This window comes from Stegostoma tigrinum, chromosome 8 (assembly GCF_030684315.1).
Source record: "Stegostoma tigrinum isolate sSteTig4 chromosome 8, sSteTig4.hap1, whole genome shotgun sequence".
Classification (NCBI taxonomy): domain Eukaryota; kingdom Metazoa; phylum Chordata; class Chondrichthyes; order Orectolobiformes; family Stegostomatidae; genus Stegostoma; species Stegostoma tigrinum.
In genome coordinates, this window is record NC_081361.1 from 40,866,975 (window position 1) to 40,886,117 (window position 19,143).

The 19,143-nt window shown below is 41.7% G+C and overlaps 1 protein-coding gene and 1 long non-coding RNA gene across 4 annotated transcripts in view; one reads left to right on the forward strand and one right to left on the reverse strand.

The window, feature by feature from the left end:
* The window catches only part of zgc:110366 (uncharacterized protein LOC550476 homolog), a 107,052-nt gene that overhangs the window by 74,844 nt on the left and 13,065 nt on the right, over positions 1-19,143 (forward strand). For 2 of the 3 annotated variants that reach the window (XM_048538839.2, XM_048538841.2), the window contains exons 5-6: positions 10,328-10,510; positions 16,067-16,126. In XM_048538839.2, the coding sequence (XP_048394796.1) occupies positions 10,328-10,510; positions 16,067-16,126 (243 nt within the window). The remainder of the gene's footprint in view (positions 1-10,327; positions 10,511-16,066; positions 16,127-19,143) is intronic. The other variant, XM_048538840.2, reaches the window with a different exon arrangement.
* Positions 1-19,143, reverse strand: part of LOC125456109 (uncharacterized) — a 71,692-nt gene that overhangs the window by 8,023 nt on the left and 44,526 nt on the right. The window lies entirely within an intron of this gene.

A 19,143-nucleotide genomic window follows, 5' to 3' on the forward strand; every position in this document is an offset into this window, starting at 1 on the left:
TTGCAGCAATACCAGTTGTTATCTGGTACATTAAAAAAAAATCACTGCAAAGGCAGATGGTGACAAAACTTGTTCTTTGTGGTGATGATAACTGACGACCTGTTATGGACTTGCTATGTAAATGCGACAGCCAAGAAGGCACAGCAACACCCCTTTTTCCTCAGGTGGCTCAGGAAATTTGGCATGCCCACAAAGTCCCTCACCAACTTCTACAGATGCATCACTGAAAGCTTACTGTCTGGGTGCATAACGGCCTGATATGGCAACTGCTCTGCCCAGGACCATAAGAAACTAAAAAGGTTATGTGCACAGCCCAGACCATCACAGAAGCCAACCTTCCATCCATGGACTCTACTTACATGGCTCACTGCTGCAGAAAGGTGGCCAACATCATCAAAAATCAATCGCACCCTGATAATACTCTCCTACAACTTCCTCCATTAGGCAGATGAGATATAAGCCTGACCACATGTAGGAATAGGTTCAGAAACAGCTTCTTTTCAGTCGTTATCAAACTTTTGAATGGACTACAGCCTCAAATATTGTAACCCTGTATGCTTCTAAATCTTTTTGATCTGTACATCCTTTGCTTGCTGTGATCTGCCTGTACCACTCGTAAACAAAGCTTCTCACTGTATTTCAGTACACGTGACAATAAATCAATCAATCAATAATCAAGGTATTTGTAAAGTCTATTAAATATAGTTAACCTAGTTGCCAGACACAGAGCTGAAGTAGCTTGATTGTCACATTCGGTAATCCTGCAGGGCTACCACAACATGGTTTTTGTCCTGAGAACACAAAGATTGTCAGCCATTTTCTGAGGAACAAGTGTCCTAATCTTTTGGCATTCATGGTATCCAAGAGCTGCCAATTTTAAGGGCATACTTTTTCTTCCAGTTCTTCTGAGCCAAATGCCACGCTGTAAATAAAACCTCACCAAAACGTTATACCAAGTTTTAGTAGTTGTTAAGACAGTTGGTGAAGTGTCACAATTCATATTATCTGAGGAGGTACATTGTTAAAAGTCTGTAAGCAAATTAAATTTGCTACACTAATTTCAAAGACTGTCTACTTTGAACTTTTCTGGTGTCAGTCATGCTTCAGTTGTTCTAAAGACATTACTGTTTATGATGTTTTACAGAACATTGCTCCGAAAATGCACTCAGTTAATAATTTTTAAATCAGTATTCCTCATGTCATGTAACTACATATTATACGGTATAGAATTTCACAGAACTCAGAAGAGATTATTTGACATATTGAGCTGTCTAAAATATCTAACCTCTGAGCGCCAGTTTCTGCCTTTTTTCCCCACAGTCATTTAAAACTTTCTTTTACCAAATATTTGTTCAGCTTCCTTATGAAGCCTAATAAAAATTTATGTTGTGTCTGTTTTTCCTGAAGCATTCCATGTTCTACCACCTTTCCATGTAAAAAATCATTTTGTGCTGTTTGTGACGCACTAGATGGCTTCTGGGACTGTAGAACATAGAAGATAGATTAAAATTATATTTTACAGCACTTAATGGCTACTAATTGCCTTCTTAACAACTTCAACCATTTTTTAAAAATTACTTAACCATTAGATCCAAGGGGTTCTCCTGCCTTCCTTAAATCCCACCTTGGGGAAACCATGCAGCTTGTGGGATCATGACAGGATTGCTGAAATCAATTTTTGGGCATTGTCTTCCCTCACTCACCTTCATACTCACTTACAACTGGTTGGAAAAATTCTGCCATGTATGTTTTTTATTCATTTTCTTTTAAAGAAAGGATTTAAATTTTAAAGTAAACATCCTCTCATCAATTGAACTAATCTTAATTGAGAGCTGCACAGACTAAGAAATTGGATTTGCACTGGGAACTACCCAAATCCAGCAGTAACTCTGGAACATGTGCCTAAATGTGGAGGCTTGAGGCTGTTTCCAAATTGGGCCTTGTCCTCATTTCCATAAAATCAATGAAAGGTCGTCCTAATGCAGCTCACCAACCAGAGTCTTATCAAATTCAGGAAGTTTGAAATTTCAGCAAGCCCTTGTAAATTCTTGAATGGACAGAGGCAATTGGAACTAGCAGTGTGTTTCAGTTTAGGCCAGAAGCAGCCTCCAACATGTGGATTCCATAATCTCCTGACTAACTCCATATAGGTTCCATATAGAATTCCATTTATAAAAAACGGAGCATAAAACAAGCACTTGAAGGACTAGCAGGTAAGCCAGAGAACGTACTTGCAAATTTGACTATGGTGCATGCTGTAACTAATTTTTACTCCAGGGGGATGGGTCTGGGTGGGATGCTTCAAGGAGCGGTGTGGACTTGTTGGGCCGAAGAGCCTGTTTCCACACTGTAGGGAATCTAATCTAATCTAATCCAGTTACAAAGTCCTCAAACAAGGTCCAAACACCTGATTACTCTGTTGCTGTATTCAGCAACACCCACATGATAGCTAACTGACACTGCTCCTAATCCAACAACACCTCAACTTTAAAGTTTTCATCCTTGTAGTATACTGCAGTCTTTCAACCCATCTCTGTGCTCTACCAACTAATAGCGTTGTGAATCCTCGATATTAATCACTCCACCATTGGATGGTATGCCTTTAGCTGTCTATGACACAAATTCTTGAAGTCCATTCATAATAAACCTCTATGCCTCAATGTCTCTCCCTTGCACTTTTAAGGTGTTACATTGAACCCATTTCTTCTACCAATCTTTTTGTTGTCCATTCTAACATTTCCTTATGAGACTTGTTGTCTCATTTTATGCAGCAAGACCCCTATAATTATAGATGTTTTGACTCTGTTAATGGCACAATATAAATTAAAATTATTGTTGCGTTGTCACTGTTAACAGGAGAGTATAATAACAATAGTCTAATTTGCATAAATAAGGTCATTATAAACGCAGACGCAGGACATGGTAAAATGTGTGACTTTAAAATAGGGAATGCATTCGATCAGTGCATCCTAGTCCAGGGCCTGTGGCCTCTACTTACATTGGTTTTGAGTTAAAAGGACATTCTGAGGAAATTCAGCAGCATCTCTGGGGCGAGAAACAGAATTAATGTTTTGAGCTCAATATGACTGTCTTCAGAGCTGGAAAATGGTGGTTTTTGTGGTGTTGACAGAGGGGAAGAAGGTTTGGAATCCCTATGTGTAATGCCATAGATGATCAACTGCTTTACAAAAAATAACACAAAATAATGAACCTACTAAATGGGTGTTGATTGATAGTGCTCAGAAAAGCTGGGGTGGGGGAGGGGGGATTTTTTTTTCTTTATAGTCCTTATTGTTTGCTAGGCGTGGAAACGTTGATTTCATTGAGCCCCAAAGTGCCAGTTAGTGCGTAACTGAGAGGAAAAGGAAAGGGAGGGGCGCATCATAGCTGATGTCTGACTAAAGGATACCTGGAGATATTATCTGCTTAGATGGCTTAAACATGCACATTTTCAATTAGGCAATATTTGTTTTGAAGTATTTCTTGTGAAAAGTTTCTCTTTAAACAGATATGTAAATGATTAGAATACAGCTGAAGATTTCGGAAGATGTTTTTGAGTTTGACAGAATATTTTTAGCCTCAGCAATAGCTGTTGAATCCCAGTGCAGATACAATACAAAACAGATAAAAGATAGTTTTCAGCATTTGCTCCCTTCACAACCAATAGGCAGTGGCAACAATGTGTATAAGATGTACCGCAGTAACTCATCAAGGGTCCTTCAACAGCAAATTCCAAACATGTGACCTCTATTACCTGGAACAGCAATAGCAGCAGCTGCACAGGAACATCCACAAGTTCTCCTCCAAGTCTCATACCATCTTGACCTGGAACTATTTTGCTGTTCCTTCATTGTCTGAGGAACTCCCTTCCTAAAAACATTGTGGGTTTCTCTATATCCCAAGGACTGCATTGAGTCAGGAACATAGCCGACTACTGACTTTGCCAGACAGTTGGCTACAGACAATAAATGCCCAGCCAGCAATAACCATATCCCATGAATGAAGAAAAAGTACTGGGCGAAATTAATTTACATAGCACCACTTTGAGCAGTACTATACAGGCTGCTCCTGGAGAATTGAGATCAATCAGTACAGGATTGCTGAAAGTGGCACTGTCCAAATTATTTTTCCCCTCATACTTTTCTCTTTAGATATATCCATATTACACCAAATCAGGGCCAATTTCACCACAGCATCTGCAAGCTTCAGAAGTTGATGTGTCTTCATTTGAACAGCTGCCGCTGTCACTCTTACTCTAAATTTCAGGCAAAGGCAATTCTTCCCAATCAGGATTTGAGATGAATTTGCTCATTGGAGGTGCCAGCTGAATCAGCTGTCTGCCTCACCAAGTACACTGCAGTAGCCTATCACCCATGTCAGGGTGAATCTCTTGAAAATTACTGAAAAAAAAAAGACTTGTCTAAAAGCCTATTCCATATAACTGCGATGACACATGCACCACAAGTATCTTTTTTGGTGGAATGTATCTTGAAAGAGGACAAATTAATGAGGGTGAGAAGGGAGGAAATCCATGTCTGAGAACAGTGAGTATTTTTCCAATTCCCAAAGCTTCACTTCTGATATTACATTTAAGCCCCAGTTATAACTGTAGGAAAGTTATTGTCCTGGATGTATCTGCTTTGTGAACTCTTTTCCTGCTAGTAATTATTCTTCCGCTCATTTTTAAAAATTTTATTTATCTCTTTTCTGCTCTTGGTCTTTACATCTTGATTCACAGTAAGTGAAATCTGAATGCTAACCAGATTAATTGTTCAGTAAATGGAGAACAGGATATTTCTCTTGCGAAGCAATTCATTTTTCAGATGTGGCAAGCAAATTATATTTTCTTCAGCAAGTGTCAGAAATGCATTAAACCAGTTAATTTCTGAGCAGTATTGTGTCTGACTAGGGCAGGTACCACAATGACAAACTGTTAAAAATGTACCGTTTTGAGGATGGGAAACCAAAATGAGTAATCACTATTATAACGGTTTGAAATTGTTTCCTTCCATTTAAGTAAATCTATGAATGCTGTATAAACAAGAAACACCATTCTCTTAGCCTGGCTTTACCTTCAGAAGATAATGTGAAAGCATTTACTAACATTTCTCTTTTTGCATTGTGCTTGTTAGGTGGAATGCTCTTGTTTCAAAACCCCCTGAAAGATGCTTTCTAACCCAATATTTGAACTGGTTTCATTTTGGTGCATTCAAGGTTTTGATAGTTTACTGTATACAGTGAATTTAAAAATGTTCTTTTAGGTTGGCAGTGAAGTATTAAAACCTTGGTAAAGATATTCTTGACCAGCCCATTGCCTGGGAATGAAGCAGAGGGAGGTGGGCAGGAAATGTAATGTATTTTGGGAATGTTATGACGAGCTAATATAGGCCTTAAGAGGATATGCTCACTATTGGCACTAAAAGTAAAACACTGATGGGAGATCTGTACACTCATCCTAGCAGCAGTCAGAATGTGGGACAAAAAAAGTCAAGAGATAGAAAAGATGCGTAAAAAGGTGCTATTATAATAATCATGGGATGCTTCAAAATGCAGGTGGACTGGAAAATCAGGTTGGTAGCACATCTCAAGGTAAGGAATTCTGGACTGTTTACGAGATTTGTTTCTTCAGAGCCGCTTGTGGTAGAGCCCACCAGGAAATAGGCAATTCTGGATTGGCTAATGGGGCAGCCTTGATTCGGGAGCTTAAAGTGAAGGAATCCCTAGGGGGTAGTGACCATAATATGATAGAATTCACCCTGCGGTTTGAGAGGGAGAAGCTAGAATCCGATGTAATGGTATTACAATTCAGTGAAGGTAAGTACAAGCACATGATGGAGGACCTGGCCAGAGTTGATTGGAAGAGGAGCCGAACAGGGAATACAGTGGAGCAGCAAAAGCAAAAGTTTCTGGGATAATTCGGGAGACACAGCAGAAAATCTTCCTAAGGAAGAAGAAACATACTGAGTTAAGGATGAGTCAACCATGGCTGACAAGAGAAGTCAAGGTCAGCATAAGAGCAAAAGAAAATGCATACAATGTGGTCAAGATTAATGGAAAGCCAGAAGATTGGGAAACCTTTAAAAACAAGCATAGGACAACTAAAAAAGCAGTGGCGTGGGGGGGAGAAGATGAAATATGAAAGTAAGCTAGCTAGTAATATAAAAGAAGATTGCAAGAGTTCTTTTTAAATAGGTTAAAGAGAGAACAAGAGTGGACATTGGACTGCTGGCAAATGAGACTGGGGAAGTAATAATGGGAAACCAAGAAATGGCAGAGGAACTGAATAGGTACTTTGCATCAGTTTTCACAGTGGAAGACACCAGCAGCACACCAGATCTACAAGAGAATCAGGGGACAGATTTGTGTGTAATGGCCATCACTAAGGCAAAGGTTCTGGGGAAGCTGAAAGGTTTGGTGGATATGTCACCTAGACCAGATAGACTACATATCAGAGTTCTGAAGGAGAGGGATGAGGACAGTTTGGAGGCATTGGTGGTGATCTTTCAGGAATCACTGGAGTCAGGGAGGGTCCCCAGAGGGCTGAAAATGGCTAATGTAACAGCCCTGTTTAAGAAGAGTGGGAGGCAGAAGACAGAAAACTAAAGGCTAGTTAGGCTGACCTCAGTCATTGGTCAGATTTTGGAGTCCATTATTAACGATGAAATTGTGCAGCACTTGGAGGGACATGATAATGTATGGCTGAGTCAGCATGGCTTCATCAAAGGGAGGTCATGCCTTGACAAATCTGTTAGAATTCTTTGAGAAGATAACGAGCAAGTAAAACAAGGGAGAGCCTGTGGATGTGATCCATTTGGACTTCTAGAAGGCTTTTAACAAAGTACTGCACTGGAGGCTGCTAAATAAGGTAGGTGCCCATGATGTTAGGGGCCAGTTATTGGCAAGGATAAAGGATTGATTGACTGACAAAATGCATGGAGTGAGGATAAAGGACTGTTTTTCAGGATAGCAGCTGGTGACTAGTGGAGTTCCCCAGGGGTCGGTGTTGGGACCACAACTATTCCTGTCACACATTAACGACCTGGATGCAGGAACTGTGGGCACTGTTGCTGAGTTTACAGCTGACACAAAGATAGGTGGAGGGACAGGCAGTGGTAAGGAAGCAGAGACTGCAGTAGGACTTGGACAGGCTAGAAGAGTAAGTAAAGAATTGGCAGATGGAATATGATTTGGGAAAGTGTGAGGTTATGCATTTTGGTAGGAAGAAAAGAGGCATAGACTATTTTTTTAAATGGGGAAAGGCTTCAGAAATTTGAAGCACAAAGGGCCTTGGGAGTCGTAGTTCAGGATTCTCTTAAGGTTAACATGCAGGTTCAATTAGTGGTTGAGAAGGCAAATGCAATGTTAGCATTCAGAGTTTTCGAGAAGATTTGTAGCTTGAGCTGTGGATGTAGATTTCCTTGCTGAGGCGGTGTGTTTGGTTGCAAACGTTTTGTCACCCTGCTAGTTAACAATGTCAGTGCATCTGCGGTGAAGTGTCGGTGTTCTGTCCCATTTGTGTATTATGTAGCTGTCTCACTACACATGGACAATGAGGGACACAAATTCGACTGGGACAACACATCCATAATTGCACAAGCCAAACAGAGACATGCCAGGGAATTCCTGGAGGCCTGGTATTCTAACCAGAACTCTATCAACAAACACATTGAGTTAGATCCTGTGTACAAACCACTGAGAAACAGAACTGGAAGTAATACCAACCACCCCAACGAACCGAGGCAGATAAATGACAAGTGGGACAGAACACTGACGCTTCCCTAGAGGCACACTGATGATGTTACCCAGCAGGGTGTCAAAACATTCGCAACCAAACCCACCAGCTTGGCAAGCATATCTACAACCTCAATGTTAGCATTCATTTCAAAACAGCTATTATTCAAGAACAGAAATATAGTGCTGACACCGTATATGTTTCCAGTCATACAAGATTTGCAATGTTGTGAGCAATTTTGGGTCTCGTTTCTAAGGAAGATAAGCTGGTGTTGGAGGGGGCCAGAGGAGCTTTACTGGGATGATCCGGGGATGCAGAGCTTGTCATATGAGGAGTGGTTGAGGACTCTGTGTCTGTACTTGATTGAGTCTAGAAGGGTATGGGGGGGATCTGATTGAAACTTACAACATACTGAGAAGCCTGGATAAAGTGGACATGGAGAAGATGGGAAAAACTAGGACCCAAGGGCACAGACTCAGAGTGAAGGATTCTTCAGAACTGAGATGAGGAGGAATTTCTTCGGCCAGAAGGTTATTCATCTGTGGAATTCATTGCCGCAGAGGCTCTGGAGGCCAAGTCATCGAGTGCATTTATGACAGAGATAGGTTCTTGATCAGTAAGGGGATCAAGGATTTTGGGAAGAAGACAGGAGAATGGGATTGAGAAACACATCAACGATGATCAAATGGCAGTACAAACTCAATGGCTGAATGGTCTAATTCTGCTCCTGCGTCTTATGGTCTAATGACTTGCACGTTTATTATTTCAATCTTTGCCACAGATCAGAACTAAACTTGGACTGTGGCAACGTTAATGTCTTTTTTTAAAAAATAATTTCCTGCTTTGTTGTGAGTTTGCATTAGTCAGAGAGTAAAGGAAGTGCTAGAGAAAATAAGGATGAACATTGTGGGCGGAATCAGATAGGAAGGGATATAGGATCATGATGGAAAATTGGAAGGTATTAAGATAGAATATAATAGCAAGTGGTGGAAGGGAGAGGATAGAGAGAGAGTTAGTGACAGAATATTGAGCGAGAATATGCAATGAGGAACTGAGGAGGAGAAAGGTAAGGGAATCGAAAGTGGATGGAATGTAAGGGGAGGCTGGAAGATGTGGCTAAAGAGACATTGTGGGCTAACTGGGAAGGAGATTGAATAATATGACCCACAATAACAGACGGATGTATAAGGGTGACACAGCAATTCAAAGATTGATGTTACTATGTAAATGAGGCTATATCACATCTACAACACTAGTAAAGGATTGGTGGGAAGAGGAATGTATGTTGGGTGTTGGACACAGATAGAATTTGCAAGCTGAAGTAGTTTATTAATCACAGGCCCTCTTGATCAACATCCCAACCTGATTACCATCCCGAACTGAAGAACATCTCCCAGCCACACGATGACACTCTTAACCTAAGCCAATTTCCTCTTGATCTGACTACCTACTCACCCTGTTCCTCCGTGCAACCACACAATTTATGTATGTGACTCATCTCATTCTACTTCTGCTCCTATATCATCACATGCAGCAGCTAGTGCTGAAAAGACATCGTGTGTCCTGTCTTCCCTGAGCCTATTCCCTCTGACAGAGTTCCCTGGGGGACACTGCACTGCTTATTTCTGTGAAAGCAGGCTTGGAGGTCCCCAGGAGAAAGGCATTCCAGTGTGAGTTAGGGGAATTCATGAGCTCAGTGGCAATCTGACAATTACTGCAGCTGCTCAGAAGATCCAGGCCCACATATTCCTTGTACCTGACCTGGAAAATACTGTACACCCTCAGCAGCTCCCTCCACAACATATCTAATAAAAGCAATGAAAAGAAAAGCATCAGATGAAAATAAACAAGAGAAAAACAACATAAAATGGAGACAAGAGTAAAAAAAAATCACAAAAGGGATAGCGAGGCACAGAAGCAACCTAAAGGGCTATACAGAAAAGTGAGGGACTAAATGCTTAACTGTGGCTACAAGAGAACTATTTTATATATTTAGACAAATATTGGATTTTTGAAGATTGTAAACACTGACATTTTAACTGATTTAGCTACAATCGCATCACAGCAAAATGTAACACAGTAGCTGTGTGTAGGGCCTCCCATGAATGTGATGTTACATTCAGTTTCAGGCTGATGATATGTTGCACTACAAGTTACTCATCTCAGCTGAGCATTATAAGGCTGTTCTGCATGGACAGAATAGGAGTTGTCTATGTCCACATTTGAATACATCCCATCAGCCAACTGTAGGAAAAATTGTTCCAGGGTAGAGAGATTGACCATTAGGCCATCCAGCTCAAATTTATCCCCACAGTATGTGGCAAGGAGGTACTTAATGGAAGTGAAATAAAGAAACAAACCAAAATAGTGAAATATTGTATAAACAAATTTTAAAAGATCAACATTGTCCTGGAGTTTGAGGTTAGTTGAATTGTACTGTATGAAAATTGGAGGTAGTATATCTAAGACAAGAACTTGAATTTGGTACAATATTCTACAAGAGTTACTGGGTTAACTTGTAGATTTGAGCTCTGGCTATGTAATAGTGTACTGTGATATACTGTACATTCTGTACAAATGTTGTGTGTTGCACAGGCTGAATATCATCCTTTCCAGAGGCCCCAGGAACTAGTGGACTACTGCAGAAGCCATGGAATAGTCTTTGAAGGGTACTGCCCACTAGCTAAAGGACAGGCTTTGTCACATCCTGACATCATCAAAATGTCGGCGAGATATAACTGCTCACCCTCTCAAATCTGTATCCGGTGGAGTATACAAGTAAGTCTGAAGTCTTATCTGATATACATTGCCATGATTTCCAATTGGTTAACTTTTTCTCAGTTGATAAAGCCATATCTGGAGTTTAGTCACAAGCCAAAACACGTTAGTTGTTTTGAATGAAAAAACATTAGTGATACTAAAAAAAATCCTTCAAAAGATTCTAATTATATTAAATGTTAACAGTAATTTGAATATTTCTAAAATAGGTAATTATCTAAAGATTACTGGGTGCTGCTATGAGGCTTGAAATATCCACTGTCAGTAATTTTGAATATGCCTAAAGCTGACTTGAAATCGTAGACTTGAGCTTATTGGGCTTTCCAGATTTAAAATGTTGCAGGTTGGGAGAGAGTGTTTACATGTGTAAAGACTGAGATGGAGCCTGTATGGTCCAATTGATTATATTAATACTAACTCATATTTCAGTAGCACTTTTAACGTAATAAAATTTAACAAAATGCTTTAGTGAAATATTACAATGGACTATTGATACAAACCATGTAACATGTGAAGGCGAAAAACTAACAACATGATCAAAGAGGCAGGTTTCAAGGAGCGTCTTGAAGTTGGAAAGAGAGTTTGAGAGGTTGAGGGAGGAAATTCGAATGCTTAGGATTTATACACCTGAAGGCATCACTACCAATGGTGGAGTGATTAAATTTGAGTGCGCCTGAGCAGCCAGATTTAGATGAGTGCATACACTTCAGAGGGTTGTGGGGCTGGAACCTAGGACCACTGTCATCTCACAGGACAAGAACAGCAGATACACAGGATCACGTGCAAGTTCATTTCCACATCATTATTGTCCTGACATTGAAACATGTCACTGCTCCTTCAGTTTCACTGGGTCAGAATCCTGGAACTCCCTACCTGTGGTCTTTAACAAATGGACTGCAGCAGTTCCAGAAGGCAGCTTACCACTTAATGGAAATTAGTAAATGCTGGCCCAGTCAATGAATCCTCCATTCCCCCGGAATGAATTTTTAAAAAGGCTACAGATAACCAATAATTTCTGAAGGATCACAGGACCTAGGAGCAAGAGTAGGCTACGATACCAAAGTGGGAAGCTGGATGAACACAGCAGGCCAAGCAGCATCTCAGGAGCACAAAAGCTGACGTTTCAGGCCTAGACCCTTGATCAGCAAGAGTAGGCTAATCAGTCCTTTGAGTCTACCCACAATTCAGTAAGATCGTTGCTGATCTTGTGGTCTGAACTCCGCTTCCCTGTCGGGAGTCATCTCCTTGTCTTTCAAGGAAATGTCTAAAGATGCTGTAAATAAATTCAAAGACCCAGCCTCCACTGCTTTCTGGGGAATGGAATTTCACACACTAATGATCCTCTGAGAGACAAAACAAAAATCTCAATTTTATTAACATGAAGACTTCTTATTCTTAATTTCTTCCCTAGTTCTGGTCTCCTCCACAAAAGTATATCCTCCTGGTATCCACACTATGAAATCTGCTCAGGATCTTCTATATTTCAACAAGTCACCTCTCATTCTTCTAAACCCAAAGAATATTGGCGCAAATTTATACAACCTTTCTTGGTGAAGTAAGCACTTGGCATCCTAGGAATGAATCAAATCAACCTTTTCTGAACTGCTTCTAACAGTTGTATTGTGGCTAGTCTGTGTGAGCCCAGGTAGAACTGTATTTGAATAACTAAACCTCGAGGTAACAGGGTAATAAGAATATATTAGGACAGATGACCAAAAGCTTTATCAAAGTGGTAACTTTAACAAGTGTCTTAAAGGAATAAAAAGAGGTGAAAACCAAAAGAACTGTGGATGCTGTAAATCAGGAACAAAAACAAAGTTGCTGGAAAAGCTCAGCAGGTCTGGTAGCATCTGAGGAGGAGAAAACATGCATCTGTGGAGGAGTAAACAGAGTTAATGTTTCGGGTCCGGTGACCCTTCCTCAGAACTGAGGAAGGGTCACTGGACCCGAAACGTTAACTCTGTTTTTTCCCCCACAGATGCTGCCAGGCCTGCTGAGCTTTTCCAGCAACTTTGTTTCTATTCCTGTAAAAAGAGGTGGAGGTGTTTTGGGAGAGAACCCCACGGCTGAAGGCACAGCTAGAGGAATTAAAATTAGATAAGCTCAAAAGGCCAGAATTAGAGCAGTACTGATATTTAGGAGAGGTCCATTTTCATTGTGGTACTTGGACTCAAATTTAAATGGGAAGTTAGTCTAATTTATGCTGGTTTTAATAAGCCAACTGGAGATTATTGTAGGCTGACTCACCCCAGTTTCTAGTGAGCAAGAACGAAAGGCTTAAATCTGTCCATAAATCAGCAATCTCATTGAGAAGAGCTGGCATTCAAATAGTGAATGTCACATTTGTAAAATAGAGAATGTTATTTTGCAATTGGGGCAGGTTAATCAGAGTTTTAGCTGGATTCAACTGGATTCAACAATTGAGATAGACCAACTAACTATGGAAGTTCCCATTTTAATACCTTCTAATCCTCAGCACTAATATCACTCACAATGATGAGTACAAGAATGGATTTTAAATAAAAATTCAATGGGAAGTCTGCAAAGAAATTTCCACAACTAATGGGGAAGTATTTGATTATCCATTGGAATGTCTGCTAGTTTCTACATCCCAATATTGTGCAGTTTCTTAATAATAAAGAGATGATAACAACTATTCCTTGTGCTTCTCATCCATTGAAGCTGTAATCTTTTATTAATAATGAGTGTTCCAATCTTATGTGTTCTGATATTCTGGAGTAATGTTGCAGGCATTGGGTGACCATATACAGATATTGATCATTATAAGAATCTATTATTCTATTAAGTGACCATTAACCTGTACATGAAATGAAATGTTTCTCGTGTTGAGAATTCTCTCAATATTTGACATACATATCCTACAGGAACTTGGGATGCTGTCAGAGGCCTCTGTGTATAGGTACAGGAGAAAATCAAACATTCAATTTGATTTCAGTTCAGTTCCCAAGAATCATGTTGTTGGCAAGCAAAAGGCTTTTGTCTTCAGTAGCTGGTCAGTAGTCCATAGGTCATCTTGTGGCCACCCAACTGCATCACTGCACGGAACCCGTCAGTTCCAATTCATGTGCAAACACTTCAAAAACTACTTGTTCAAATGGCTGTTTACATGATGTTTGCCGTAAGTGTCAGGTTACTTGTTTTTCAAAACATGTAGATTCCTTTGAAACACTAGTTTTAAAACTGTTCTTTCTCATTTCAGCCCACAATTTAAATAAAACTAAGACATACTCTTTACAATCTGACTTGTATATTGTACTGACTATGCTATGAGTAACTAAGATATTTAATAAAATCCCATATATTTAGTATGTAGCACTAAACTCTGCTGTTTATAATATACTAATCCTCTGTAAAGAACTCAAGTAAATAACATACTTACTCTTTTTTTTAAATTCCATCACAGGGTATGGGTGTTGCTGATAAGCCCAGTTTTAAATGCTGATCCCTAATTTCCCTTGAGATGAGTAGCATGCTAGATCATTTTCAAGGCTATTTAAAAGCCAAACTGCTGTAGGTCTGGACTACCATTTAAAGATGAAAGATTCACTGCCCTAAATGAAATTGTGAATCGTATAGTGTCTTATGACACTGAGCTTTTCCAACAACTTTGTTTCTATTCCTGTAAAAAGAGGTGGAGGTGTTTTGGGAGAGAACCTCACGGCTGAAGGCACAGCTAGAGGAATTAAAATTAGATAAACTCAAAAGGCCAGAATTAGAGCAGTACTGATATTTAGGAGGGGCCCATTTTCATTGTGGTACTTGGACTCAAATTTAAATGGGAAATTAGTCTAATTTATGCTGGTTTTAATAAGCCAACTGGAGATGATAGTTTCATGGTCACCATTTGATGAGGCTAACTTTCAATTCCAGATTTTTCTTATTATTTAAATTGATTAAATTTGAACCTGTGGCCCACAGCATGTTCCTGGGTCTCTTGATTACTGGTCTGGTGACATGACAACCGAGCAGGTTCATTAATTATAACAAAGTGTGGAGCTGGATGAACACAGCAGGCCCAGCAGCATCTTAGGAGCACAAAAGCTGATGTTTCGGGCCTAGACCCTTCATCAGAAAGGGGGATGGGGAGAGGGTTCTGAAATAGGGAGAGAGGGGGAGGTGGATCGAAGATGGATAGAGGAGAAGATAGGTGGAGAGGGGACAGACAAGTTAAAGGGGCGGGGATGGAGCCTGTAGAGAGGAGTATAGGTGGGGAGGTAGGGAGGGGATAGTTCAGGCTGGGAAGGACGGACAGGTCAAGGGGGTGGGATGAAGTTAGTAGGTAGGAAATGGAGGTGTAGCTTGAGGTGGGAGGAGGGAATAGATGAGAGGAAGAACAGGTTAGGGAGGCGGGGACAAGCTGGGCTGGTTTTGGGATGCAGTGGGGGGAGGGGTGATTTTGAAGCTTGTGAAATCCATATTGGTATCATTGGGCTGCAGGGTTCCCAACCGGAATATGAGTTGCTGTTCCTGCAACCTCCGGTTAGCATCGTTATGGATATGTCGTCCAAGGAATGCGACGGGAAATTAAAATGGTTCGCGACTGGAAGGTGCAGTTGTTTATTGCGAACCGAGCGTAGGTGTTCTGCAAAGCAGTCTCCAAGCCTCCGCTTCATTTCCGCAATGTAGAGGAAGCCACAGCGGGTATAGCGGATGTAGTATACCACATGAGCAGATGTGCAGGTGAACATCTGCTTGATGTGGAAAGTCTACTTGGGGCCTGGGATGTGGGTGAGGGAGGAGGTGTGGGGGCAAGTGTAGCACTTCCTGCGGTTGCAGGGGAAAGGGCCGGGTGTGGTGGGGTTGGAGGGGAGTGTGCAGCACACAAGGGAGTCCCAGAAAGAGTGGTCTCTCTGGAAGGCGGACAAGGGTGAGGATGGAAAAATGTCTTTGGTGGTGGGGTCGGATTGTAGAGGGCGGAAGTGTCAGAGGGTGATGCGTTTGTATCCAGAGGTTGGTGGGGTGGTATGTGAGGACGAGGGGGATTCTCTTTTGGCAGTTATTGCTGGGAGGGGGTGTGAGGGATGAGTTGCGGGAAATGCGGGAGATATGGTCGAGGGCATTCTTGACCACTGCTCATTAGTTTGCAGACGTTTCATTACCCTGCTGGGTAACATCATCTGTGCAGTCTCCAATGAAGCACTGTTGTGTTTTTTCGCTTGGTATCTGAACCTTGGGATCCATTGGAGTTGATTACATCATTTCTGGTTTTTCTTTGCCATGGTGTGTATATAGGGTCTAATTTTGTGTTTATTGATGACTTTTGTGGAGAACCAGACCTCTAAAAATTCCTGTGCTTGTCTCTGTTTGGCTTGTCCTCTATATTTTGTTTTAATACCTCTCAAAAACCGTATCCATTAACGTGGTAAGTTCTGTTAGTATCCACTCTAAGTGAGCCATTTCTTTTTCACTACCTGAAGAAAAGACTAACTTGTAAATAATACAAAAGTAAAGTGACAGAGAAACAAAATGATTTGTCTTCACTGAGGATAAATTGATCATTCAACTTGTGATTGTTTTTTTTCTCTCAAAACCAAGAATGGAGTTGTCACAATTCCAAAGTCCACAAAGAAAGAACGGATTTGGGAAAACTGTCAGGTAAGCTTTTTTTCTCAAAATAATGTTTTTTAATATTCTCACTTTACGTTATTGTCTTTCATAAGTTGTTCTGCACCGCCCCCACACTAACGTCTAACTTTCCTGCATTCTTGTAGAAAGGGTTCTCATTAGCAATCAGTATTCCATCGTGAGCTCTTGCAATGAATGAAAAGACTCATTTAGCAGAATTAATACTCAGTGACTCAGAAATACTAGGAAATCCTAGAATCACTGACAGAGTATCTTCACAGCAACAAGTTATATCATCCACAAAAAAAACCTTGGTTTCACCGATTAGCAGTGTCAAGCAGAGTGCTCATGTCAATGAGCCACAGAATTATTGGCAGAAATATTTACAACTATTCAGAGAAGCAACAACAGAGTTTCAGTGAGTCAAAAAGTCTGACAATAACGGCCATAAGATACAGCCGCAATAAACATGAATCATTAATACTAGTAGACTTTATTCACTAACATGTTGGCCCAGTGTGTTAGTACCTAATCAGCAATTGAATTTTCGTCATGGAGATAGACACTAGGACCTGAGAAGTAACAATGGATATCAGTTTCCAGGTGCACAAATTGCTAAATATTCATGCACAGGTACAAATGGTAGTTAATAAGACAAATGAAATGTTGACTTCTGTCCTGTTGAATTGAAATTCAGAGTTGAGTAAATTACGCTTCAGTTTTTTAACACCTTAATCAGCCCCCAGGTAAATTACTGAGTTCAAGTTTAGGCACCAGACCAGTGGAAGGACACAGGGCTCTTGATGGTCTGCAATTCATATCCATCCGGGATGTTCAGTGCCTAAACGGGTCTGGTTAAAATGTTAACAAGATCAGTAGGGTAGATAAAACAATGTTATTGTTCTGGATTTCTACCTCAGTAGACAATCAGTGTTAGGTCACTCAAGAGTGAAATCAGGGATCATATGTTCCATATAAATGGTAGGGAACATTTGGATCACTGCTCCATAAGACTGTGGCTGTTGGTTGGATTGAAATTGTTATGACTACTAATGCATATGTTTTATCAGGTAAACATATCATGGGGCAAATAGAGTTTTAAGTACATTAATTGAAGGGTTAAACATATTTGGGCTGAGTATCTTCCTATATCTATTTAATTACTGACAAAAAGTATTCATACCAACAAATAACAGACTCCCTGTCAAAGAGTTTTAATGTGTTGAACAATCGAATAATTGTCACACAATAGCAGTGTAATGTAGTGACAATATTTTGGCTTCAAAATATTCACAACAGCAAATCAAATCCTAGACAAGATATTAGTACCAAAGACATCATGATTCAGGTGCCATAAAAGCTATGTCACTTTATAGCCAAAGGATATTTTTCTGTGTCTGTTTAAGTGTCATCAATCAAGGCCTATTTCCTCATTTCAAGCAAGGCACATGTTATGCTCCTAGCATCTGGTCTTGAGTCAGTCACTTGTGGGCACAGGAGCACGGGAAAGCCGGCTAGCATGAGCCAGCAATTTTCTGTGAGAAACAGATGTTAGAATCTCCCTCCACCTGATAACAGGCTCATGAGACCAAGAGATAATGGGAACTGCAGATGCTGGAGATTCCAAGATGATAAAATGTGAGGCTGGATGAACACAGCAGGCCAAGCAGCATCTCAGGAGCACAAAAGCTGACGTTTCGGGCCTAGACCCTTCATCAGAGAGGGGGATGGGGGGAGGGAACTGGAATAAATAGGGAGAGAGGGGGAGGCGGACCGAAGATGGAGAGCAAAGAAGATAGGTGGAGAGGGTGTAGGTGGGGAGGTAGGGAGGGGATAGGTCAGTCCAGGGAAGACGGACAGGTCAAGGAGGTGGGATGAGGTTAGTAGGTAGCTGGGGGTGCGGCTGGGGGTGGGAGGAAGGGATGGGTGAGAGGAAGAACCGGTTAGGGAGGCAGAGACAGGTTGGACTGGTTTTGGGATGCAGTGGGTGGGGGGGAAGAGCTGGGCTGGTTGTGTGGTGCAGTGGGGGGAGGGGATGAACTGGGCTGGTTTAGGGATGCAGTGGGGGAAGGGGAGATTTTGAAACTGGTGAAGTCCACATTGATACCATATGGCTGCAGGGTTCCCAGGCGGAATATGAGTTGCTGTTCCTGCAACCTTCGGGTGGCATCATTGTGGCAGTGCAGGAGGCCCATGATGGACATGTCATCAAGAGAATGGGAGGGGGAGTGGAAATGGTTTGCGACTGGGAGGTGCAGTTGTTTGTTGCGAACTGAGCGGAGGTGTTCTGCAAAGCGGTCCCCAAGCCTCCGCTTGGTTTCCCCAATGTAGAGAAAGCCGCACCGGGTACAGTGGATGCAGTATACCACATTGGCAGATGTGCAGGTGAACCTCTGCTTAATGTGGAATGTCATCTTGGGGCCTGGGATGGGGGTGAGGGAGGAGGTGTGGGGACAAGTGTAGCATTTCCTGCGGTTGCAGGGGAAGGTGCCGGGTGTGGTGGGGTTGGAGGGCAGTGTGGAGCGAACAAGGGAGTCACGGAGAGAGTGGTCTCTCCGGAAAGCAGACAGGGGTGGGGATGGAAAAATGTCTTGGGTGGTGGGGTCGGATTGTAAATGGCGGAAGTGTCGGAGGATAATGCGTTGTATCCGGAGGTTGGTAGGGTGGTGTGTGAGAACGAGGGGGATCCTCTTGGGGCGGTTGTGGCGGGGGCGGGGTGTGAGGGATGTGTCGCGGGAAATGCGGGAGACGCGGTCAAGGGCGTTCTCAATCACCGTGGGGGGGAGAGGGAACTGGAATAAATAGGGAGAGAGGGGGAGGCGGACCGAAGATGGAGAGCAAAGAAGATAGGTGGAGAGGGTGTAGGTGGGGAGGTAGGGAGGGGATAGGTCAGTCCAGGGAAGACGGACAGGTCAAGGAGGTGGGATGAGGTTAGTAGGTAGCTGGGGGTGCGGCTGGGGGTGGGAGGAATGTAGAGAAAGCCGCACCGGGTACAGTGGATGCAGTATACCACATTGGCAGATGTGCAGGTGAACCTCTGCTTAATG